The sequence below is a fragment of the Acinonyx jubatus genome, chromosome B4 (genome assembly GCF_027475565.1).
Source record: "Acinonyx jubatus isolate Ajub_Pintada_27869175 chromosome B4, VMU_Ajub_asm_v1.0, whole genome shotgun sequence".
NCBI lineage: Eukaryota > Metazoa > Chordata > Mammalia > Carnivora > Felidae > Acinonyx > Acinonyx jubatus.
Window position 1 is genome coordinate 54,366,758 of NC_069387.1, and position 25,569 is coordinate 54,392,326.

At 36.4% G+C, this 25,569-nt stretch overlaps 1 protein-coding gene across 7 annotated transcripts in view; it reads right to left on the bottom strand.

Moving 5' to 3' along the window:
• The window catches only part of ABCC9 (ATP binding cassette subfamily C member 9), a 130,179-nt gene extending 105,111 nt beyond the window's left edge, over positions 1-25,068 (bottom strand). The window contains exons 1-9 of one of the 7 annotated variants that reach the window (XM_027035706.2): positions 24,865-25,068; positions 24,564-24,697; positions 23,330-23,444; positions 20,787-20,847; positions 19,083-19,244; positions 16,336-16,477; positions 10,704-10,825; positions 1,877-2,043; positions 596-838 (exon numbers count right to left, since the gene is read on the bottom strand). In XM_027035706.2, coding sequence (XP_026891507.1) covers positions 596-838; positions 1,877-2,043; positions 10,704-10,825; positions 16,336-16,477; positions 19,083-19,224 — 816 coding nt within the window. In that variant the 5' untranslated portion in view covers positions 19,225-19,244; positions 20,787-20,847; positions 23,330-23,444; positions 24,564-24,697; positions 24,865-25,068. The other 6 variants (XM_053225977.1, XM_015064300.3, XM_027035708.2 and 3 more) reach the window with 6 other exon arrangements.
• Between the last annotated feature and the right edge of the window lie 501 nt (positions 25,069-25,569).

Consider the following 25,569-nt stretch of genomic DNA (forward strand, 5'->3'; position numbering starts at 1 on the left):
TAAAAACTCTATTTAAGGTGTTTAAAGTAATTATAAATGCTCAAAGAAAGTACCAGAAGAGACCAGTTTTGACAAACATATAGGAATGGTAGACAACTTTATTTAATTCAGTTTCACAAGTTTGGAATACCGACTCCAAAATATAGTCAATAATTAATTTAAGGACTTTGGTTTCTTAAATGTGGTTATTAATGATATGATCTATTTTTACTGTTATATAACAAAATTATTGACAAGATACTTGGAAAAGCTTCATAACAACAATTCCATGAATTATTAACATTATATGGGAATAATGATCATATATACATGACCATTAAGCTTAATTCTAACTTTCTAGTTGGTTTCAGAAAAAAGACAGTGTTCCCTCTATCCCTCCTCAGGTATGAACTGGGCAACTACCACAATATAACTTTATTTCATTGGCCCTTCTGGTATATTCTCATTGGCCCAATTCACATCACTCAAAACTACTGGGAAAGACAGATGAAGAAAATCTTCTCTTCCTCAACCATAGATATTTAAGCTTAGTGACTTTATATTTAATAGATCTATTTTCTACAATTATGGGCATGAAAAACAGATACTAAATTACCTTTTGTTCTTCATATGCATCTTTCAGGCAAACATAATTTGTTACTGCCCTCATTGCTATTGGCAATTTTCCAATTGCCTTCAGATCAATAGGCTTTTTATGAGCAGATATGATAAGCGTGTTCATCCACCAGTATGTTGCTTTTGACAATAAATTCACAAACGGTTGAAGAAATCTCACACCCAGATCTTGGAGGTCTTCAGGAGGCTTTACTTTCTGAGGATTCATGAAGAATACATATCTCTGTGGCAAGAAAAATTCCACAGAATGATAATTAACCCAATTCTTTTCCCACATATTAAAATAAAATTTTAACCTTTTCTACATTTTCATTTCAACAGGCAAAAATGTTTATTTTACTAAACATTTTCATTCCTTTGGAAATATTCTTTGAAATACTTTCCTTTCACTGTGACCAGATTAATTAGTTAAATACCAGAATTTCACATTTAATCCCGCTTAGAGACAATTCTAAAATTATAGATTATCCCTTTAAAATATAGCTATTGCTAAGAATCAGTCTTTCATGATATACTGTGATAGGGTCAATTAAATAAAGATTTTTACATTATTTAGATTTTTTTAAATGTGTTGACATCATTATTGAGTCACTCTTTGATAATTCATCACTTGGTTGATGTTCACTAACTATACTCCACTATTCCTTGCAGCTTGTATCTTGACATTCAGAGCAAACTCAAAGCGCTCTGGTAGAAATGAATATTAAAAAATCATTCACAACTATGTCACACAACATAACAGCATTATGTGATGCAAACTACAACAGGTTTGTAATAACAGACCAGACATGACTCTTGGCTATGCGACTTTGGATATAGCTAGAGTTATCACTGTAGAAGTTTCTTCATCAGTGGAATGAGTAAACATATTATCTTCTTTTCATTTTGAAATTTCTAGGAGTACAATAGTTTGCTTAATATAGGTGTGCTTGCGACACATCATGGATGATGTAATTTTCTGATGAAGATTGAGATACATCATGGATGATGTAATTTTCTGATGCAAACAGTTTCATCTATAATATGAACTGAGATTAATGTTTGACACACAATCATTCAATCAATATTTACAAATGAATAAATAGATGCTAGGGTTCTGGAATACCAATGGTCTGAAACTTAGTGATTAGTTCAACTTTTATACACATAGATGATACACATTTGTTTGTCTTCTTAAATACAAATGATTTCTGGCTGACTGTAATCTCTAATATTCAAGTCTTGAATTCTGGTAATTAAACAAAAATGATTAGATACTTACTCTGACCCGAATTACATTGATCTCCACAGCCATCAGGAGTCCATTCAAGATGACCATCATCCCAGTGATGCAGAAACGCAAGTCTGATACTCCCCAACCAGACTGCCAGTACTTGACTAATTTTATGGTTTTTGTAATAAAGGCCATTACCCAATACAGAAATAGGGCTGGAAAAATAAAAAGGAAAAGGAAAAAGATGCATTTTTTCCCTGATTTTAAAAAACTTCATTGAAATTTCAATATAAATATCATACTCTTTAAGAACAATATAATTTTAAATATTCTATTTCCACATAATTTTATTTTTTAAGAAAACAACATATATGGAGTTTTGAACTAAAGGTATGGTGATGACTTTAAAATGCTAGTGCTTCTGGACGCCTGGGTGGCTCAGTCAGTCCAACTTCAGCTCAGGTCATGATCTCAAGGTTGGTGAGTTTGAGTCCCACATCGGGCTCTGTGCTGATGGTGTGGGGTCTGCTTGGGATTCTGTCTCCCTCTTTCTCTTCCCCTCCCCTTCTCCCTCTCTCTCTCTCTCTCTCTCAAAATAAGTAAATAAAACTTTTTTAAAAATGCTAGTGCTTCCACTCTGATTATATGTAATAGATGGACAGATGGAAAGAGACATGTAAATAGGAATAACCTACACTCCGGAACTTATGTGTAATTTTGTAGACTTTAAAATTGCTTTGATCTCCTGGTCTTGTTTTTTGTGTTTTTTTCTTATGAAGCCTCAATTATATTATATGAAGAATTCACAAGTTGTTATCTGTGTAACCTATCCAATAGGTAATCTAATGGTATTATGCTGGAATTATTATGGAATGCATATAGCTTTATAATGGGGTTTCTGCTTTCCAGATAGCATTCAAGTAGTAACTCATCTCACCCAAATGGTTTAAAATACCACATGCCTCCACAAAGAGAAGAGAAGAACAATGATCCTACAGAACAAACTCAGACCTTAAGTAGTGGGATGAGAAACGTAGGCATCTATACCATCTCATACCCACAGCCAGCCTTTTATAGCAAATATGAGATGGGCACAGAGACTTTCCTAGAAATAAAAGGTTCAGTATACTTCACACTTTAAATAAAGGTCAGTACAAATAAATATGGGATGAGAAAGAAGAAATCCAAAACACATATGAGACGATCCATTGTACAGCACTTATCAGAATTATTAAAGTTTAAAGGTGGTCACAACTTCCTTAGAAAAAGAATTGAACACTGGCATATAAGCTCATCATCTATCTTGTTTTAGCATAAAATGAAAAGTTCCAGAATATATTTAGAAAGAAAAAAAAAGACTACATGCTAACTAAAGATATTCATCTTAAATATAAAGAAACAGATAGTAAGTAGATGGAAAAAGACATACAATGAAAACAGTAAACATAAGAAATCTGAGTGGCTATATTAATATCAGATAAAGTAGACTTAAAGACCAAGAGTATTATCATAAAAAATACTAACCTAAAAGGATACATGCACCCCAATGTTTATAGCAGCATTATCTACAATAACCAAATTATGGAAACAGCCCAAGTTTCCACTAGTGGATGAACGGATAAAGAAGATGTGGTATATATATTCAATGGAATGTTAGTTAGCCACAAAAAAGAATGAAATTTTGTCATCTGCAACAACATAGACGGAGCTAGAGAGTACTAATCTATGTGATATAGCTCAGTCAGAGAAAGACAAATACCATATGATTTCACTCATATGTAGAATTTAAGAAACAAAACAAACAAGCAAAGGGAAAAAGAAAGAGAGAGAGAGGCAAACCAAGAAACAGACCCTTAACTACAGAGAGCAAACTAATAGTTACCAGAAGGGAAGCGGACAGGGGAAGGGGTTAAATAGGTGATGGGTATTAAGGAGGGCACTTGTGATGAGCACCGGGTGTTGTATGTAAGTGTTAAATTACTAAATTGTACAACTGAAATTAATATTACACTGTATATTAACTAACTGGAATTCAAATAAACACTTGAAAAAAAGACAAAGAGTATTACCAGAAATTTTGAAAACTTTTAATAATGACAAAGTGTCAGTCGATTTTTCAGAGAGACACAACAATAAAAAAATACACATATGCCTAATAAAGATTTAGAAGATCTGGTAGCTATCAACCACTTTGAACTGTTTGATATTTATAAAGCTATATCATACTTAGTATTATAAAAATACACCCAAACACCTGCAGCATATACATTCTTGTTAAGTGCACGGTCCTGGCATAGGCTACATATTTAGAAAACAAGAAAAAATAAACTTAAAATGACAGAAATCATATAACATATGTTCTCTGATCACAATAAAAATAAATTATAAATCAAGGACAATAAGCATATTGATTTTCTATTGCTGCTAAGCAAATTATGACAGGTTTAGTTAGCAGCTTATACCAACACACAATTATTTTCTCACAGTTTCCATGGGTCAAGAGCCTGAGCATGGGTCAAGTGGGTTCTCTGCTTCAGGGTCTCACCAGACTGCAATCCAGGCCTTGACTAGGGCTGCAGTCTTTCAACAGAAGCTCAACTGATTTGATGTCTTCATCTTTGCCATACTCTATTGGCTAGAAGCAGGTCACAGGTCCCACTCACACTCAAAGGTAGAGAATTATACAGGGTATGAACACCAACGAAAGAGATTATGAAGGTAAACTTCAAGTCTTTCCACACAATAGGATATCTATAAGTCTCCAGATATTTGGAAGTTAAACATAGTTGTAATTGACCACATGTTACAACATAGTTGTAATTGACCACATGTTAAAGAAAAAATCGCTAGGGAAATTAGTATTATAGCTAAATTATAATAAAAATACTACATATTAAAAATTTAAGGATTGCAGCTAAAACAACACTTAAAGGAAAATTTATGGCTTTAAATATTTATTTTAGAAAAAAAAGACAGATCCAAAATCAATGATCTAAGCTTCCATCTTAAAAACTAGGGAAAGAAGAAGAATGAACAAAATAAAAGGATAAAAATGATAGAGATAAGAGTAGAAAGCAATGAAATAGAAAAAAAAATAATTGAGAAAATTAACAAACCCAACCAAGCCAAGCAGGTTGATTTTTTTTTAAAGATCAAGAAAATTGCTAATTCAGCTAATTCCCCAGCTAGACTGATTAAGAAAAAAAGGAAATCATAAATTGCCAGTATTAGGAATGAAAGAAGAATTATCTCTACATATCCTGTATACTTAAAAAGGATAATCAGGGAATATCTTGAACAACTTCATGACAAATAAAAAAACTTAGATGAAAGGGAAAATTTCTTGAAACCTGTAACTTACCCAAATTGACATGAGAAGAAATACTCTGAAAAGTCTATGTCTAATAGAACAGTAAGTTTATAATTTAAAATCCTCATTTAGATGACTAGGCAGGCAAGAAGGACATATGCCCATAATAGAGAGTGTGTACTCTGAATAAAAGAATCAAGATTAAAAAGAAAAAAGAAAAGGATTTCTAAACCCTGGAAAGACTGAATCTAGCAGAATGAAATTTACTGTGCATAAATGCAAAGCTTTATGTTTAAATTAAATATTGTATGTGTGTTAATAAATAAACACATAAATAAATAAATAAATAAATAAATAATAAAAATAAATAAAATCCTCACTTAGTTAAAACTCCAGGCCCAGGGGCACTTGGGTGGTTCAGTTCATTGAGCGACCGACTGTGGTTCAGGTCATGACCTCATGACCTCATGGTTTGTGAGTTAGAGCCCTGAATCTCGAATCTCCTTGCTGTCAGCCTATCAGTGCAGAGCCCTCTTCAGATCCTCTGTCCCCTTCTCTCTGCCTCTGCCCTGCTTGCACTCTCTCAAAAATAAACAAACATTAAAAAAAAATCTCCAGGCCCAAATGATTTCACTGATGAATTATTTTGAACATTTAAGGAAGAAATAAAATTAATCATACACAATGTCTTTCAGAAAATAGAAAAATAGAAAAAACTTTTCAATTCATTTTCAGAAGCCAGTATAACCCAGCATATGAAAACCTCACAGACATTACAAGAAAATAGACCAATATGCATCACAACATGGATCTAAAAAAACTTAGCAAACAAAATCTAGCAATATATAGCATGGATAATATATCATGACCATGTGTAACATAGCCCAGGAATTCATGGTTACTTTATCATTTGAAAATTCAAGCAATTAATTTAGTACATTAACAGAAATATAATTGTCCCAATGGATGTAGAATAAAATCTTTAATAGAATTCAACATCTATTCATGATTTAAAAATACAAAAACAAAACCAACTCTGAGAAAGCTCTGAATAGAAGAAAACTTACTCACCTGATAAAGGTCATCTACAAAAAGCCTATAAATAACTTTATATTTAATTATGAAATGTTGATGTTGTTCCCCCTAAAACTGGACACTAGACAAAGATTTCACTCTCCCCATGTCTATTTTGCATTTTACTGGAGGTCCTAGCTAGTACAATACGATGAAAAAAGCATAAAGTTTGAAAAGAAATAAATATAACTGTATTATCAGATGATATGTTTGTATATATAGAAAATCCTAAGAAACCTATAAAGCAATGTTTAGAAGAAATAAGAGATTTTCCAAGGTTTCAAAACATAAGGTCAATATACAAAATCAACTGTATTTCATAAACATGACAAACAACTGGGAAATGAAATTTAAAATACAAGTCTATTTATAATAGCAATGGGAAAACAAAAAAAGCTAATAATAAATTTAGTAACACATGGAAGACCTCCACCCTGAAAAATAGAAAACATTGCTAAGAGAAAAAAAAGAAGACTTAAATAAATGAAGAACTGGTTGTGAAATTCAATATTGTTAAAATGTCAATTCTCCTTCAAACTGTTGTAAACATTCAGTGCGATCCCTATCATAATCCTACTGAAATTTTTTGGGGAGAGAGTAGAAATTGACAACCTGATTCCAACCATATATGACAATACAATAGAACTGGAATATCCAAGGCAATCTTGGGAGAAAAGCAAAGACAACAAGTTGTATGGTATACTATATGATTTCAAGACCTCCAAAGCAGTAGTAATCAAAACAGAATAGTAATCTTATAAAACTCACAAATACATCAGAGGAACAAACTATAGAGCCAAGAAACAGATCATACTTAAATAGTAATTTGACTCAATATTTTACAAAGGTCCCAAAGCAATATAATGAGAAACGGAAAGTCTACCTCACAAATTATGCTGGAATACATGGATATCCGCTCGGGAAAAACAAAAAAGAGCCTTGGCACCAACCTTACACCACAATTAATTTTAAATGGATCATAGTTCTAAAAATAAAAACTAAAACTATAAAGCTTCTTTTAAAAAAACACACACACAAGAGAATGAGGGAAACATATTTAGAGCAGAGGCAAAAATTTCTTAGGACCCAGAAAGCAATAATTAGATGTTAAAAAATGACAAATTATGCTACATCAAAATTAAAATCTGCCCACCAAAAGACCCAGCTAAGTAAGTGAATGTGCATGCCACAGACTTGGAGCAAAATATTCTCAAAACATAGATCCAATGACATACTAGTATCTAATATGTACAAAGTACTCCTGCAACTCAATAAAAAATGGGCAAAATATATCAAAGAGACACTTTACAAAAATCACAAATGACTAATAAACTTATCAAAAAGTGCTCAACATCATTAGCCATCAGGGAAATGCAAACTAAAACCACAATGAATTATCGGTACATACCCACCAGCATGGCTAAATTAGAAAAATTAAATCATCAAATGTTGGTGAGCATGTGGAAAAACTGGAACTCCTACACATTATTAGTGAGTATATAAATTAAACCACTTTGGGAAAAGAACTTGTGGGTTCTTAACAAAACATAAACATTTACCTACATACCCTATGACCCAGCAATTCCACTCTTAGGTATTTACTCAAGAGAAATAAAAACATATATCCAGGGGTGCCTGGGTGGCTCAGTTGGTTAACTTCTGACTCTTGATTTCAGCTCAGGCCATGATCTCATGGTTTGTGGGATGGAGCCCACATTGGACTCTGTGCTGACAGCAAAGAGCCTGCTTGGGACTCTCTCTCTCTTCCTCCCTTTCTGCCCCTGCCCCACTCATTCTCTCTCTCTCTCCCTGTCTCAAAATAAATAAATCGCATGTGAATGTTTATACCAGCTTTTCTTCCATGATAGCCAAAACCTGGAAACAGTCCAGATACTTACTGTTAAGAGAACGGAAAACTGTGGTATATTTATACAATGGAATAATACCCAACAATTATAAGAAAAAAATATTGATCTGTAGTACGTTATGAATGAGCCTTAAAAAATCATGCTGAGGGGCGCCTAGGTGGCTCAGTTGGTTAAGTGTCTGACTTCAGCTCAGGTCATGATCTCATGGTTCATGAGTCTGAGTCCTGCGTCAGGCTCTGTGACAGCTTGGAGCCTGGAACCTGCTTTGGATTCTGTTGTCTCCCTCTCTCTCTGCCCCTCCCCCACTTGTGCTCTGTGTGTGTCTCTCTCTCTCAAAAATAAGGAAACATAAAAAAAAAAAGAAAAGAAAAAAATGCTGAGAGAAAGAAGTGGTTACACAAAAGAATTTATACTGTATGATTCAATTTATGTGAAGTTCTAGAACAGGCAAATCTAATCTTTGGTGGAAAAAAATCAGATTAGATTTTGCCTCTGTGGAGATGAAAATGAGAATTGACTGGTAAAGGGACACAGGAAAACTTTCATGGATGATGGCACTGTTCTGTATCATGATATGGTTATACAGGTGTGTGTATTTAGCAAATTAAAATTTCTATACTTAAGTATGCAAATTTTATCTCCCAAAAAGAACTGTAGAAAAATTTTAACTCTAGTTAATGATATGCATGCTGAAATAATTAGGAGGTGAAGCCTATTAATGTCTGTAATGTACTTTAAAATGTATCCAAAAATAAGATGGCTGGATATAGGGATGGAAAGATGTAGACATGTGATAAAAATAAACAGAATAAATCGTAAATTGAAGAACTAAGTACATGAGTATTCTCTTGTTTTTGTTTTTTTTTTCAACTTTCTGTATATTTGGTGATGTTCATAATATAATGTTGGGACAAAATCAGTAGTTTTTTGATCTGAAAATAAGTGTAATTTTTCTGGGCCCAAATATTTCTCTCCTAAAATAATGAGAAACTTAGACTTTTATCTCTGTAAGTCCATCCAACAATATGATCAAATTGTGCCCTCTGTCTTGTATCTGCTCTGATCTCCAAGCCAGACTCTGATCACATCTCCTTCAAATATTATTAAGATGCATATTTCCCTTCTAATTATATCTTACAACTCTTATATCTTATTCATCATCAGTTTTTCAAAAACTTAAATGTCTAGCATATTGGATATCCAATGGTATGTATATATATTTTTGCTACTGCTGTTAAAAATTTCACTCTTTTTCTTGGCATCCTCATAAAAAGATTTCTGTGATAGCATCTGCTTATCATGTTGTACTAGAGGGCCTTCTATTAAGATAATTCAGACTTTGACAAGCCTTTTAAATTAATATTTAACCCAGTCTACTTATTTGTGTTAGACTGCCTTTGCCCAATCATCTGATGTGGTGCAACACAATTAAATAATCAGTATTTCCCACTAATACATTTAAATTTTTAATGTCCTCTGGACAGGCAAATAAAATATTTGTGCGGTTTAATTATTATTTTTACAAATTTCTATATTCATCATTGAGCAATCAGGTGAACTCTCTGAAACTGATAAAATTGTAAGCATTCATTCACACACAGATAGGTCTGTCTGCTGTTTTAGGATATTCACAGGTCCTTGAAGCCGAACCATGATCCATGTTCTACACCTTCATCTTAGCTCTCTTTACGCAAATGCACCCTGAGCTTCTGGGTGGCTCAGTCGGTTAAGTGTCCAACTTCCTCTCAGATCATGATCTCACTGCTCGTGGGTTCGAGCCCCACATCGGGCTCAGTGCTGACAAGCTAGGAGCCTGGAGCCTACTTCAGATTCTGTCTCCGTGACTCTGCCCCTCCCTTACTCACTCATTCTCTCTCTCTCAAATATAAAAAATAAAACATAAAAAATAAATAAAAAAAAAAGAAAATGTACACCAAGGAATGCAAGGATTGGTCAAAGTATTAAATACCACTAATTGGATAAGTGACATTATTTCAATGTGAGGCAAAAATAAAATTAGAACACCTTAGAGAGGCTCTTATTTCCATAGGACAAGGAAGCAAGAGAGGCTAAAAAAGAAAAGGTTAGGCATGAAGCAGATCTGAGGGGCCATGCTTTGGGGACAGTACAGTTTTCAGCATGCTGCGAAGCATACTCTGCTGCACGAAGTCCCCTGATACCTCGGCAGCAATGCTATGAACAGTGTGACATTGCCCCCGCCTCAGTGAAGGCTGAGACCTTCCGAAAATGCCTCAGGACTCCAAGCCAGGGGCAGAAACACACAACCAGACACACCAACTTGCTGCTGGGGCAGGATGGTGCACGGGTTCAGATTCTTAGAGTACAGCCTCTACTAGCCAGAAGGCTAGCACACCCGTCCACTTTGTTCCTGCCTCACACTAACACATCACAAGGGGCATCTGTGAACGGATGTCCTGGGGGTCGAGAGTTTTCACAGCCTAGAGCACTCAGTGTATCTTCATCTCCCCATTCACCAGAAGACTAGAGAAGAATAAACTACAGTGTTTCTCCCATGCTTCCCAGTCCCAGCCCCCCACAGACAGAGTGTACTAGGAGGAAAAAAATAGTTCTGGGGTTGAGGGGGACACTTGATCATACTTACCTAAAAGCAATTTAGGAAAATTTGATGTTTCAATATTATGATAATATACTATTGATGTTGTAGTGGCGACAAATCCCATCACAGCTGGCATGAAGAGGTGGAGATGCCGTGATTCCCGCCGTCTACGGAGAGCGGTACAGTATCAGTGTCTAGAGCTGATGGTTCCAGATTCTCATTTTGTTTCCATTTGTTCTCTAAAACTTTCTCTTAATAACAAGATATTTAATATACAGAATGCAGTAGCAGTGGCTACGAGAACATGCAAAGGTAGACTCCATTGGGAGACAATTCTGCTCAAAGGGTTTATCCCAACACAGAGGAGCAGGTACCACAGCTCAACAAGACCTTAAATACTCACAACAAAAGTAAGTATGTAACTACTCCTATTCTGAAGGGCAGAACTGCTGAAATAATTTAACACCTAAAGCAAGTAAAAACTACCGGATGAATGTGAACTCTAATGTATGTGAGAAGTACACTTATTCTTTTGATGGCTTTCCTAAACTATATGACTGTTAGTGATTTCTCCATTTCTATTAATTCGTTCAACACAAATGTGTGTGCTGTGTCCAGGCATGATTAGTTGTTGAGATGCAATAGTGAATGTGACAAGATACAGTGTCCATAGTCATAAAGCCCAGAGTCTGTTGGTGATACCAAGAGTAAGTAGGAAATTATCGCCCAGGTGAAGGGACTATAAGTGCATGCAGGGTTAGTGTCTAAGGGAGAGAAAGCTGTGTGAAGGAACCTACTTCTGAACTGAGGCCGTAAGAATGAGGAACTGCTGTTCAGAGAAGTAAGAGAAGACTGTTCCAGGCAGAGGATCCAGACATGTCTAACACAAGCAACTCAATATGATTGAAAAGAGACCAGATTTCATTCTGAGGGTAGTAGAGAGCTTCACTCGGATTAGAAATATGACAGAACCGGATTTACATGGTGGACAGCCCTCAACTCCATTTACATTAATAATGTAAGCTGGTAAAACATTTAACTGTTCTCAAATTACTTAAATACATTCAGACATAAACGGTATAGGGAGTGATTAGTTTGAGAGTGGGGGAAAAAGGAGCATTTGGGAAAGTCGCTTCAGAAGAAGTACAGTTGACAGTGGAAATGGAAATATGAAAAGGAATCCACTAATCAGGAATGTGGAAGAAGAGCATTTTAAAAAGAGAGAACAGAATATGTAAATACATAGAAGGAGGAAACTGTGTAACATGTTCAAAATTCCAAGTAGTTTAATATTCTCAGAGAGTTTGAAACAGGATATGTGGTGAAAGGCTCTGTATGCCATGGTAAGGAGCCGGAATCTAATCTTTTGGAAAATCTAAATAATTTAACAGGTAAGTGGCATGGTCAGATTTTAGGGGGTTTTAGACAAATCAATCTTGTAATAATGTGGATGATGCAGTAGGTAGGTAGTGTGTGCATCTGAGGAGAGGGGAGAGACATACAAGGAAGAAAAGCAGTTAGCAAACTGTGGGTATAGACCAGGCAAGAGATGACAGAAGCCTGAATTAAGTTTCAGCAGCAAAAACATGAAAGAAATACAACATCTGGAAAATATTCATTGTTAAAATGGACAGGACTTTAATAGTGTTAGGGTATGAGGGTGAGGGTGATGGAGACGTAGAGAATAATTACCAAGGAGCCTGGATGGGGGGTGGGTAACCAAATAAGACTTCAAGAGGATGAGCAGATTGGAGAAAGGAAGCCAATAAGTTCTAGCAAGGCCACGCGGGCTGTGAAGGTGTCTAATAAACATTCAAAAGGAGTTGTCTAATAAGCCAAGTGTATGCAGAGATTTGGAACATGACCACTGATATTCCTGGAATCATTAATATAGACAATTTTAAAGTACCATGATAGCGTAAAAGCTGGTTTAAAAACCACCTACCATCCCCAGAAATACTTCAAAACAGTCAAAAAGTAGGAAATAAATATTTAATCATTACAGAAATTAAGAAATGCTTCCAGCATTCTTTTACTACTGAATCAAAGAAAGAATTAAAAAATCACTTACATAATATTTAGGAAATTTAAAAATGAGCATACTACATATCAAGGCCTGTAAATAATGTTGTCAAAACCATATTCAGAAGAAAGTTTATAACCTTAAACATATTCAATAAGAAAACATTGTAATAAATAAATTATGTAGTCAATTCAAGAGGAAAAAGAATGACAAAACATCATTAAGGAAGGCAATGGTAAAGGATGAATAAAGACAGCAACAGCCACAGTAAGGTTTTATATTTATATTGTGGCATTTCTTTATTAGGGATTTGATGTGTGTTTTAAGCATGCTAGTATCTGTATTAGGATTGCTATTATATTGTTAGTTGTTTACTTACAAACTTGTATAAGTTTCGAGTAGTGTCCCAACCCTATTCTTTCCTTACGCTCTGTTATTTTTAGAGTATGACTCACAGACTTCAAGGTTCTGGTAGATGCACATATATCACATTATAGCAGAAAATCTTTACTCAGAAAGTAAGGAAGAAAATCAAAATGCATTGATTTTGTCCTCATCATGGAGGAGAAAAAATGATTTAAAAAAATATGAAAAAAATAAAAGCTTAAATGAAAACAATAATAGTGAATATTTTAATACACACTTTTAGAATTTGAAGAATTAAATAATACAAAAGTAATCACCACACAGGACTTGAGTAATCTAATCAGTAAACTCAATAAAATTTTATCTCCAACAAGGAAAATAGAAAATTATTTTCTAATTCTCATTAAAAACATATGAAATAATCAAATATTTAACTATAATGAAAATGTTAATAAGTCCCAAAATGTATTTAACAAATTACATGCTTTAATAATTTATCAACTATATTAGACTAAAAAGCAAACCAAAAATGATTCCTAGACCAAGGAGAGTAAATAAACCAGAACTACAAGCTATTTAGATAGAAACATAAAAAATGACATTTCTTATAAAAATCCATGCAAAACAGATAAGGATGTTTGTTTCAAAAGAAAAAATGAATAAATTCAATATTTGTATTACTAAAAAAGAAAACCAAAAATACAATTTGGAAAGTCTTTGCATTGTTTCACTAATTATAACAAGCATTTGTTATATTTTAAGAAAAGAACTGTTCACAAATATTTTCTTAAATAAGAAGGAATGAAGGATCAGCGGTGTCAAACGTAGTAAGTATGATAAGGAAGAAAAGGTGTACATCAAGGTGTCATTAATGTTCACTAGGATTCTTGTGGAAGCAGTTTCCAGAATAGGACAAGGCAGACAAGAAAAGAAACTAAATTTTGGAGGTCAGGAATCATTGGAAAATGACTTTTTGAGAAGCTTGGATGAAAATGGTAAGGGAAAGCAGTCTGCAGCTAAAGAATGGGAGGAGGTAACACAAAATCAAGAGTGTATTTCTTCTTGGTTTCAGGACGGGCCTCTAATACACTAATACACTAATACACTAATACACTAATACACTAATACAAATACACTGAAGGGTTTTAAACAGTAATCAATAATAGTCAACTAAGCTTCCTTAAAAAAAATATTTATTTATTTGTTTGTTTATTTATTTATTGAGGGGGACAGAAAGAGAAGGAAAAAGAGAGAGAGAATCTGATGCAGGGCTTGATCCCACGAACCATGAGATCAGGACCTGAGCTGAAATCAAGAGACGTGTAACCAACTGAGCAACCCAGGCACCCTGCCAATTAAGCTTCTAAATGCTTGGAGGCATGCAATATCTTCAGAGTCCCTGATTTTTCTTTTTATCAGAAACTAAGATGTGCATATCTATGAAAAGAACTGTCATAAAACATTACAAAATAGTTGGCTCTGTGACGAAAGTTTAGAAGTTTCATCCCTCATTAATTGCAACAGAAAAACATAAACAGATGTCAGGGAAGGTCCTGATTAGATAAAAGGAAAATGATTTCAGGGCTTTCTTTAAAAAAAAAAAACAAAAAACACTTTCATATCAATTCTTTAATTAAAGGTGTACCATTTAGGGGCGCCTGGGTGGCTCAGTCAGTTAAGCACAGACTGCTGATTTCTGCTCTGGTCATGATCTCACTGTCATGAATTAGAGCCCAAAGCCTTGCCTCAGGCTCTGCTCTGGGTGTGGAGCCTGCTTAACATTCTCTGTCTCCCTCTGTCCCTTCCCCATACACTAACTTGCTCGCCTGTGCTCTCTTTCTCTCTCTCTCTAAAAAAAAAGGTGTACCATTTAGCATAATTTCAAAATTCTATTTGATACTGCCTATCAAAATTATTTCCTATTTTTTGTTAGTATGTGATAAAAATATCCTCCCCACATTATGTTTAAATTTATAAGTAGAATTCACTATATTCTAACTGCCAAATGCAAACTTTTTTTTCATTCTTATAAATGACAAAATTCTAGGGCACCTAGGTGGCTCAGTTGGTTAATTTGCACACTTTGGCTCAGGTCATGATCTTGTGGTTCATGGGTTCCAGCTCCACGTCAGGCTCTGTACTGACAGCTCAGAGCCTGGAGTTTGCTCTGGATTGTGTCTCCCTCTCTCTCTGCCCCTCCCCCTCCTAGGCTCTGTCTCTGTCTCTCTCTCAAAAATAAATAAACATTTAAAAAAATAAAAAAATAAATGGCAAAATTCCTTCAAAAACATGAGCTTTATGAGAAATCCTGATTTTAAGACAGTTTTGTGTTTTGCCTCAATTTGTGGTTATATTCTCACTGGTTCTCAGACATCTTTAATGCCTGCCCCATCTACCTTTGCTTCTTTATAAAATAAACTGAAACACTTGAGAACTGGTTATATATTTATATGTAAATATATAACTCTTAGAGCTATATGTCAATATAGACAATCTTTCCATGTATATCTATGTTGGGAATATAAACATCAAACTGTTTAAAAGGAGAGAACTTTCTGCAAGGGCTACATAAGTGAAGGAACAAAGAAATAGAAAACACATGAATAAGCGCAAGCCACAGTGATCTGAATTTTTGTTATCAGAGAAATTATGTATCAACATAAAAACACAGACAAAACACATAATTATCAAAGGCAGCAGTGCCCCCTTATCTGTGGGGAATATGTTCCAAGATCTCAGTGGATGCCTGAACTCACAGATAGTACAGAATCCTATATATACTATGTTTTTTCTTATACATACATACCTATGATAAAGTTTAATACATGGATTAGGCACAATAAGAGATTAACAACTAATAATAATAAAATAGAATAATTATAATAATATACTGCAATAAAAGTTATGTGGATGTGATTTCTCTCCCTCTCTGTCAAAATAATTTATTGTACTGTATTCACCTTTCTTCTTGCGATGATGTGAGATGATAAAATGCCTACATGATGAGGTGAAAGACATAGACACTGTGATGTAATGTTAGGCTACTACTGACCTTATTGACCTTGTGCCAGTACATCAGAAGGAGGATCATCTGCTTCCAGACTTCGGTTGATCATGGGTAAATGAAACCATAAATAAACAGGACTACTATGAAATGAGTGACAGCTGTTGTTCTTAATAAGTCATAACTAAAAAAGTTAAGCCTGACCTGGTGTTCTCTTAACTCCCATCCATATCTTCATACTCACTAGTATAGTGTAATGATAGTAACTATGTTGAATCACTTACGAATCAGAAACAATGCCTTCTGCTATTTCACAAACATGCACAAAGAGAAGAGCAAATGTAAGAATCCATCTCAGGTTATGTCCAGGAAAATGAAGCCATGTGTTGTGATGAATTTGTACTTTCGAACTTTGACTTCCCCACCCTGGAAAAAAAGAGAAGAAATAGAAAGATGAAAGTATTAATTATAATCATGGGAATAATTCACATTGTGATATCATTTGGGGGATGGGTGGTTCCTCAAACAGGAACGAGATGTGCTTTCTAGGGTAGCAATGAAAATCCTGGTCTATTTTCATTATGTTAAAAAAACTAACAATTTCAATTGTTATGAGACTGCCTCGATTAACACATTGACATTTGCTGCACTGCTCAAGAATAACACCAACTCTGGGTGGTAACATGGTTAACTCATGCTAATCAGAGCTCTTACTGACAGGTCCCTGATTCATTCAAAAGGAAACTGAGTTAATGATGATGTTAATAAAAGCAATTTGGTGTCTAAACTCTTTCAAAACATGGGATCTGCAGGGGGACTAATGAAAAAAGCCATATTTGGTAATGAAATGTAGAACTCATTACTTGAGTCAACTCAATCATATGCATATCATGTGAGAAAAATTATAACCTATAAGTGGGCCAGCACTATTCATCAGAGGTAGTAGTTTTTCTCAAAGAAATTTTTTGTCTGTGGAGAAGCCTCACATACTTCAAGAATGAATCGGGGTTTGCACTCAAAATATTGCGGGAAGCAATTTCTGCAAAAACAAATGGGACCCCTGAAGCATTCTTTGAAAAGCAAATTTATTCATGTCTTAGTTGTTCCCAAATGAACTTCATTATTGAAATATTAGTTACATTTAAAATATTGAACTGGAATTTATGCTGTAAACTCTTGCAGGCAAGCTTTCCTTATACCTGATACTTCTTTAGGATTTATTTATGATCTCTCACTAGCTCAAGGAGCCAATATTATAGATGAACAGTCTGTATTTTTCCCCACCTCTTTGACAATGTTCACTCTGATTCTACTTGAGTCAAATACTCTTTCGCCAGCCTGTGTTTGAGGCTCGAGATGCAAACAGACAAGACTGTCACAGTAATTGCCCTGAAGAAGTTGGATGAATGTCAAAAATGAATAATTAACTGTTGTATTGCAATAAAAAAATATATAGGCTACTTTTGGCCAAAGGGCATTGTCCTACCAGCAACACCATGTAAACAACAATTCGTGTTTTTATATATGGCCATCATAGTCCAAATATTTAGTGTCTATATCAAGAGTTGCACTGGCCTCTGCATGATAAGATATATAACAGAAATTCTTTGATCACTGTGACAATGCCAGGTATATAGTAGTCTCTCAATTAACATTTGTTAAATTAAGAAATAAAATCATACAAATTATTTTTAAACCTCCTTTTAAAGCAGATTGTTAACCTATGCTAATTTTCTTAAGAAAATCAGTCTGGTAGCTTTTTCATTTATTTTTATAAACAACATTGTGCATGGGAGTATCAAACACTAAAATCAGATAGTGGTTACCTCTTGAAGGGATAGGAACATAGGATGTGGGAAGAGTAACAGGCTCAGGAAATAGTACACAGAGGGATTCACTTATATTCTCACCATTAGATTCCTTAAGATGAGTGATGATAGACTCAATAGATGTTTATTATATTAGTCTTTGTCATTTTTGAATTTTTTTCAACGTTTTTTATTTATTTTTGGGACAGAGAGAGACAGAGCATGAACAGGGGAGGGGCAGAGAGAGAGGGAGACACAGAATCGGAAACAGGCTCCAGGCTCCGAGCCATCAGCCCAGAGCCTGACGCGGGGCTCGAACTCACGGACTGCGAGATCGTGACCTGATTGAAGTCGGACGCTTAACCGACTGCGCCACCCAGGCGCCCCATAGTCTTTGTCATTTTTGTACATGAAATGTATTTTAAAAAATTTAAGTTAAAGGTCTATTTTGGTTGTTTTGGGGAAGTGATGCAAATTATATATAATTGCTCTAAATAACTGGGTTTTTGTTATATGTAAGCTGAAAAATAGTAGGGAAAACTGTATTTTTAACTCCTTTCCAAATACTTCACATAAGTATTCTTTCTACCTGGAATGCACCCTTATCACTCCTACTCAAATTTGCAAGTTCTGTGTCCTCAGGTCCCCAAACATGTCACTTCCCATGCAATCTTTCCCACTAGTCCCAAGAATTAGTTGTTCTAGCAAGTTAATGCCCAGGAAAATGTATTTCTATATCTGCACATCAGCTTACAATGTGGGATAGTCATTTTTCTCTTGACTTTGATGCATCTGTTTCACTGGACAAACCCAGTGAATATTCCAGGTCAAGTACTATTCCAGGCCACTTCTGAATAGTGCTGGCCCACTCATAAGCATTTTACCCATCCTCCATTCTCTTCAACCAGCACAAAACAAGTGCTCAACAAAGGATTTAGATCTATCGCATATAATTCTCTTTCCCCCTTCTTAAAAAAACTGCTGCTACTACTTCAAGTCCATTTCTAAGAAGGTATCTGACTTCTATTTTATCAACAGAATATCCTATGCCACAAATATAAATAATTGGGAAGCACAAGATACTTGTTTGTTCTTTTCCCACAGATTTACGCATAAGTTTTCATGTCGGAAAAATTAAATAAACATTATACCAAATCTCAGCCACTAATAAGCCTTTTAAAATAAATATTAGGTGATGAAATATAGGACAGTAGATTACTTACCAATAAACAATATTGGAAAAGTGATAAACAACAGGAAGACATGAGGGACCAGGTTGAGGGCATCCACAAAGCAGGGATTTTGTAATACACCATGACAGATATTATATGAAGAAATGTTGTTACCACAGAATGAAAGGCTCATTTCTTCTTATATGGTTTACTCTAAAAGGAAGAGAAAAGAGAAAGAGCCTCTTATTATTAAATTCCCTTTTATAAAATCATAGCCCTAAGGAAGAGGTTTTATTATAAAATTAACCCCCTTTATTTTTGCAGTTGTGGAAATAGGAAACTGTATGCCAAAATCATTTGAGAGTTTCTTAGAAAGGCCTGTGCATTCTATAGATCATTCTCTTTCAATCTTTTTTTTTTCAGAGAAAGATATTTTATTTTAACTTGGGAGATATGTCATTATTAATATCTACCAATGATGGTACCTTAAAGAAGCGTGTGTTTGACTAAAATGATTTCAAAGAACAAAAATGGTCATATCTCAAGAAAAAGAAAGAAAAAATGAAACTATTCACCGATATTACAAAATAGTGTAATATCAAATCCTTTTTCATCTTCTCTCATTGAAAATGCATTAGCAAACAACTTAAGTTTGGTAAAATTTACCGTCACTTTTCACTGCAGGAAATACGAATACACAGAGACCAATGTGGCTGCAAACAGCAATCAGCCTTTCTCTGAAGGATATTAAAACCAAGTGCTTCAGACAAATTAAATATAACTCAAGTGACAATTTAGTGAAATTACTCAGGTCCCACAGTCAGAGAATATTCTTACATGAAATGCACCCTATTCAAGTTTTAAAACAAAAAAACATGTCTTTTAATTAGAAATCAATATTACATTAGAGTAGAAGTAGACAGATTTAGAAAGGAAACAAGATAAACCAGAGGTTTTTCTAGCTATTGTTGAGACTTTGGCTTCTACTCAGTGAAATGGAGCCACTGGGGGGGTTTGATCAGAGGACTGACATACTCTGACTCACATTTAAAAAAAAAAAATTAAGTTTATTTATTTTGAGAGAGAGAGAGAGAGAGAGAGAGGGTACACTTGCGAGCCAGTGGGGGAGGGGCAGAGAGAGAGGGAGAGACAGAGAATCCCAAGCAGTGCAGAGCTCGATGTGGGGCTAGAACTCAGGAACCTCCAAGATCATGCCCTGAGCCAAAGTCGTACGCTTAACTGACTGAGCTACCTAGGTGCCCTCTGACTCAAATTTTAAATTAATTCCTCTCATTGCTGTGCTGAAACAGATGGTATAGGAGCAAGGGTTTGCTTCATCAAAATACTACTATGAAATTCTGGAAAGTTTTAGCCTTCTGAAAAAATCTTTTATAATGCCTCCTATTTACTCAGTCTCTGCCAAATTCTGGGCACTTTGCATACACTATCCTTATAACAACCGTGCGATGTTAATTATTTGTATTTTACATAAGGGCATCGTGAGGTTCAGTAACTTGCCAACCAGTAGAGAAGTGGTGATCCATATCCATGTGTCTGACTTAAACTATTTTTCTCCCACTGCATCATGCAGCCTCCAACCTATTTTTTTAAACATCTTCTCTACTGTCATTAAAAGAGTAGAGTTTAAGATTTTAACCTCACTGGACTTTGGAAAGAATCTACACATATATGTCACACTGGATTCTGAGTTAGATTATCAAAGGTTGGCGAAAGTTTAAATGAGTTTATAAGTACCTTTTCTCTCTTCCCATTCATTGAGAAATGATTTAGCAATGGTCACAAACAATATTTTTTCCTAGGAAAAAAATAAAGAGTGTTACACAGAAAATACTGGCAACAGTAGGTAATCTGTTGGAGAAACCAAATTTCAAGCACAAGTTTTATAAGCTTTATATTACTAGAACTAACTAAAATGCCTGTGCTTACAGTCTGTAGATACTTATATGGAATTCCTCTCACATATTGTTTCTGTTAAGCCCTTTCATTGAACATCATTGATATGATCTCTAGTTGAGACCTTTTCTCACTGAAAAAATTATATTAAAAACAACTCAAGATGAGGGTATATACTTGGCAAATTCTTAGCAACTATTAAGGCTCTAAGCCTCATAGAATAATTAAAAGCAGTGTGAGGTTTTTTAAATAACAGTAAAATGGAATTTGTAGCTATATGAGGTGATGGATTTTAACTACACCTACTGTGGTAATCATTTCTCAATACATCTGAATTAAACATCATGCTGTACACCTTAAACTTATACAGTGATGTATGTCTGTAAACCTAGAAAAAACAAACACCTAAAAAATAATAGCTACTAATGGAACTTCTAAGACTATTTCTTTTATTAAGTAGAAATGATAAAAAGAAACTTGATCTCACTCTTACTGAAAGACATGTATAAACTGTTTCCTAGAACGAACGGGAAATAATTTTTACTTTTGCTAATTTTATAATTTTATTCAAAATTCTGCTATTCCAATTGGTCACATTTATAAATCTTGACATTTAATCATTATCATTGCACCAGACACTAAAGTATAATTTGAATTTGCAAAACATATATTTCATTGGCTATAGTAAGTCTGCCTGCTATGTTTAATCAATCCTCAAACCTACCAATCAAGTAACCTCTGGATAAATGTGTAACGGTGGAATGAAACTATCAGAGCACTACTGCAAGTTGAAAAAGTCAAAGAACGTTTCCAGTCATGTACCTGATGTCTGAAATTCTGGGCCATTAATTAACTATAAAAATACTTACTGATGCTAAACATGTGCTAGGCACTGGGAAACCAAGAGTGCATATGACAGAAACAGTACCTGTGGTCTTAGACTGTATAAATCAGACTACACTAATCCCAATAGTTCTTGGTATAATGTAAAGGTTATGATCTACCAGACAGGGAGCTATACAATGATATGATCATACTAAAGCATACACTTCAGATTAATAAAGTGAAAGCTTTAGAATGATTTCTTCCTTCTACCATAATCTCTAACCTCACATTCCCTGGGGCTCCCAACCTGTTCTCCACCTCTCACCACATCTCTCCTTTTGTTTTTGTTTCTGTCTTTTCCTCCTCCATCCATTTCCCTTTGACCCTTAGCTTCTTTCTCCAACATACAGTGCACGTGGCACATCCTAACAGTCAGCCCATATTATTACAACTCAACATGGGCAAAAAGAGGAAAGGAGTAAACTTATAGATATGTTGATAATTACTGTGTTTACCAAAGGCATTTTATTCAATCAGGACTTTTAATTAATTTTTAAATCTCTGATTGTCATTCAGGGTTTTCCCTCCCAGAACCCTGATTAAGTCAGGGACGCTTTGGAAACAGTGTAACGTGCTGCTGCTCTTGCTGGCTAAACTCTGTCACGTGACCCCCCTGAGTCCTGCCCTTTCTGGAGCTGTCTAGTTCAACTAAGCACGGACAGAGGCCCAAGCATCCAGGAGGAGGGAGAGGAAAAAGAGGCCAGATGGGAAGACATGACACTTTTCTCCCCACGAGCACACATCTACTGAAAGATGTATGACAGCAGACAGGGTCGAAGAACTTGACTGAATGAATCTTAAAGACAAATGTCAAAAGTGAAACTCTGATTACAGGGATGGTCTGCAAAACACAAAACACAGAAAGAAAATACTCCTTGAGGACCAAACTTACGATTTCATCACAAGAATCCTACCCTCAGTATTCTTTGAAATGCATTATATGAAGTTCCACACCCTCAGGAGTTATAAAATTGGGATTTAGTTGATGACTATAAAGTAAAGTAAGTAAAAACTAACACTCTTTCCTGTTCACCCAGAAGAAAGTGTCAGTTTTAACGGAGCAACAGCCACAGGGAACTTAAACATGCTGGAAACACCTGAAGAAAACATGCTAAAAGCAATATAAAAACTTAATTCTTATATACAACATAACTCGTTCTTTAGTTATTCAGAGATTAACTATACACTATGAGAGAGAAACATGGCATTGTAAAGAATGTAGGGCATGTAATCTAATAACCTCTGAAATTTCTCAGTCAGTGGTTCACAAAATATGACTAAAAGATGTCTATCTATCTATCTACAAATGACAGATCCAAGTAGGAAAATCACTAGCAAAAATGACCACTGATTCCTGATTTAGTGCCTGATCTCAATGCACCCGTTGGAGTTCTATCGCACACTAAAGGAAATGGTACTCAGAAGATAAGATTCACACATGCCAGTGGGATATATATATTTTTTAATTCCAAACTTAACAAAAAGGAAAAAGTAAATACCTTGGGCGGTCGCTTGATGCTGCTTCAAACCCCTACTCGTGCACTTGCACTACCTTCAAAACACCGGCTTCCTACACTGTTTTAAGTGTAAATTTCAAACCCAGACGCAGAACTCCTAAAAAGTAAAGAGTAACAAAAATTAAGCAGATAGAAAACAACTTCATGAACAATATAGGAGAATGTCTCAGAGAAAAAAAAATAGTAATAACTCTCTGCACTATTCCTGGCTGGTTTTAAGTAGGAGTCGGCAAAGTTTTGTAAGTAAAGCTGGAAACCTGATCCCCACGCCCTCTCTTCCCCGGCTGGGGCCGGGTGCCTTAATCCTAGAAATAGCTACCCTGAAGTCAGAGCGCCATGTGAGCGCGCGGGCGCCTTTTGATTGCCAAAATCGACAGTTTACAGTTACTCTTAAATTTTTTAAATCATGTTTATGTAAAAAATACAGACGCACTTACTCCGAAGGCAGTTTTCCTCCCCTAGGCGAAGCACGCAAGGCGACGGAGCGGATTATTTTTAGGGTGGTGGGAGATCAGCTGCTGCCTCCTATCGGGTTTCTAAATTGCACAAACTGCTCTGAGCTGGGGCGGACACGACAACTCCGAGGCAGGAAACTGGGCAGAAGCCCCGAGTGCAGCCGCGCCTGGGACTGGAGACCCTCCCCACCCCCGCTCGGCCCTGCTTTCCGTACGGGAGCGACAAACTTGGGGTGCGCGATGCGGCGATCTCACAAACACAAGTAATATGTGTGCCCCAAACTTCATTAAGCACGGAAACTTGCAATGTATGAGTCAATGATTCTCTGGAGTCAGGTTTTCAAACGTCAAAACATGCAAGGTACTCAACTTGCACTTGTAATTTCCCTCCAGGTTCTATATGCCTTTTATTAACCACAAAAGGAAGCGGATCTGGGGAGGTCACCTTTTTCCCCCCCGAGCGGACCTGGGAAACGAGGGGCTCATTCAAGGCAGAAGACCCCGCTGCCAGGCTGTGTGGGCGCGTGCAAGGGTCTCACAGCAGCCAGGCGGGCTCAAATCTAATATTTGCCCCAGCGACCGGGAAAACTTGGTTCCTCCTCCGGACCGGCCGCGGCGCTTTTCCGAAGGGCGACCGTCACCCTAGCTCCCCGAAAGTAGGACTTCGGCTTCCACATCTGCACAAACAGTTCCCCCACTCTTGCTCCCTGCGTGCGAGAGAATTAATTCTCAAGGAGACAACGTGTTTAAAATACACTCACCCCACAGTAAATAACTGCCCCCAGGGCGCAAGCTGTTAATTTTGTCCCCGGGCAACCCTATTTAATTAACACGCGATTTTCTGCGGGGCCAGCCTTCGATCAGCTTGAAGTCATCATTGTTCTCAACCATTGTCCTAATAGGACACAGGATGGTAAGCAGGCGGGCTGGTGCCCCCCAGGCTCCGTGCGCGACCGCCCAGGGGCACCGCTCCAGGAGCGCGGGCACCCGGAGCGGGTCCTCGGACCTGCGCCCTAGCCCGGGCGGCCACCCCACCTCCACGCTTGGCGGACAGAGACTGACCTCCGCCCTGCGAGCCCCGGGGATTTCCCGCGGGCGCCTCACTCTCGGGAAGGTCGCTGCGTTCCCTCGTGAGAGCCGGGCCTCCGCCAGCGACTGAAGCTTGTACTCGCGGCCGCTAGAGGTCTGCGGGGCCTCGCGGGGCGACATCTGGAAGGGTCCCGAAGACCGTGGTCCTACGGCCCCTGGAAGTTTGCCAACTGCACCCCGGAGCGGTCTGCCACGGCGCAAGCGCACAGAGAAAGCGTGCTTCAAGAATGGGGATCCGGATACTGTGGGTGGATCCCGGGGAGACCCGGTGAACTAGCCGGAAGGGGGGCCTAGGGCTCCCCAGGCGGCTGGGGAGAGACACCTGGAAATAGTGGGTGCAAATAATCCCCAGATGTAGACTCTGAGTGTCACTACAGATAATCAGGTTGACTCTGAGACTTTATATCTATATCTATATCGATATCGATATATTACTATTATTAAGACGATTTTTAAAGATTAAAAGTCATGCTTATTGTAGAAACTGGAAATTATGGAAGAGTATAAGGGAGCCCAAGGAGCCCCCAAACCTATAAAACTGATAACATTTTGTTACATTTTAATGGTGAGTTAAAGCACGGACCTGAGGGCGAAGCTGCTATCAAACCCTGCTACCTGACTCAGGTCAAACACTTTGGGCAAAATACTTAATCTTTCCTTGTATCCGTTTCCTCACCG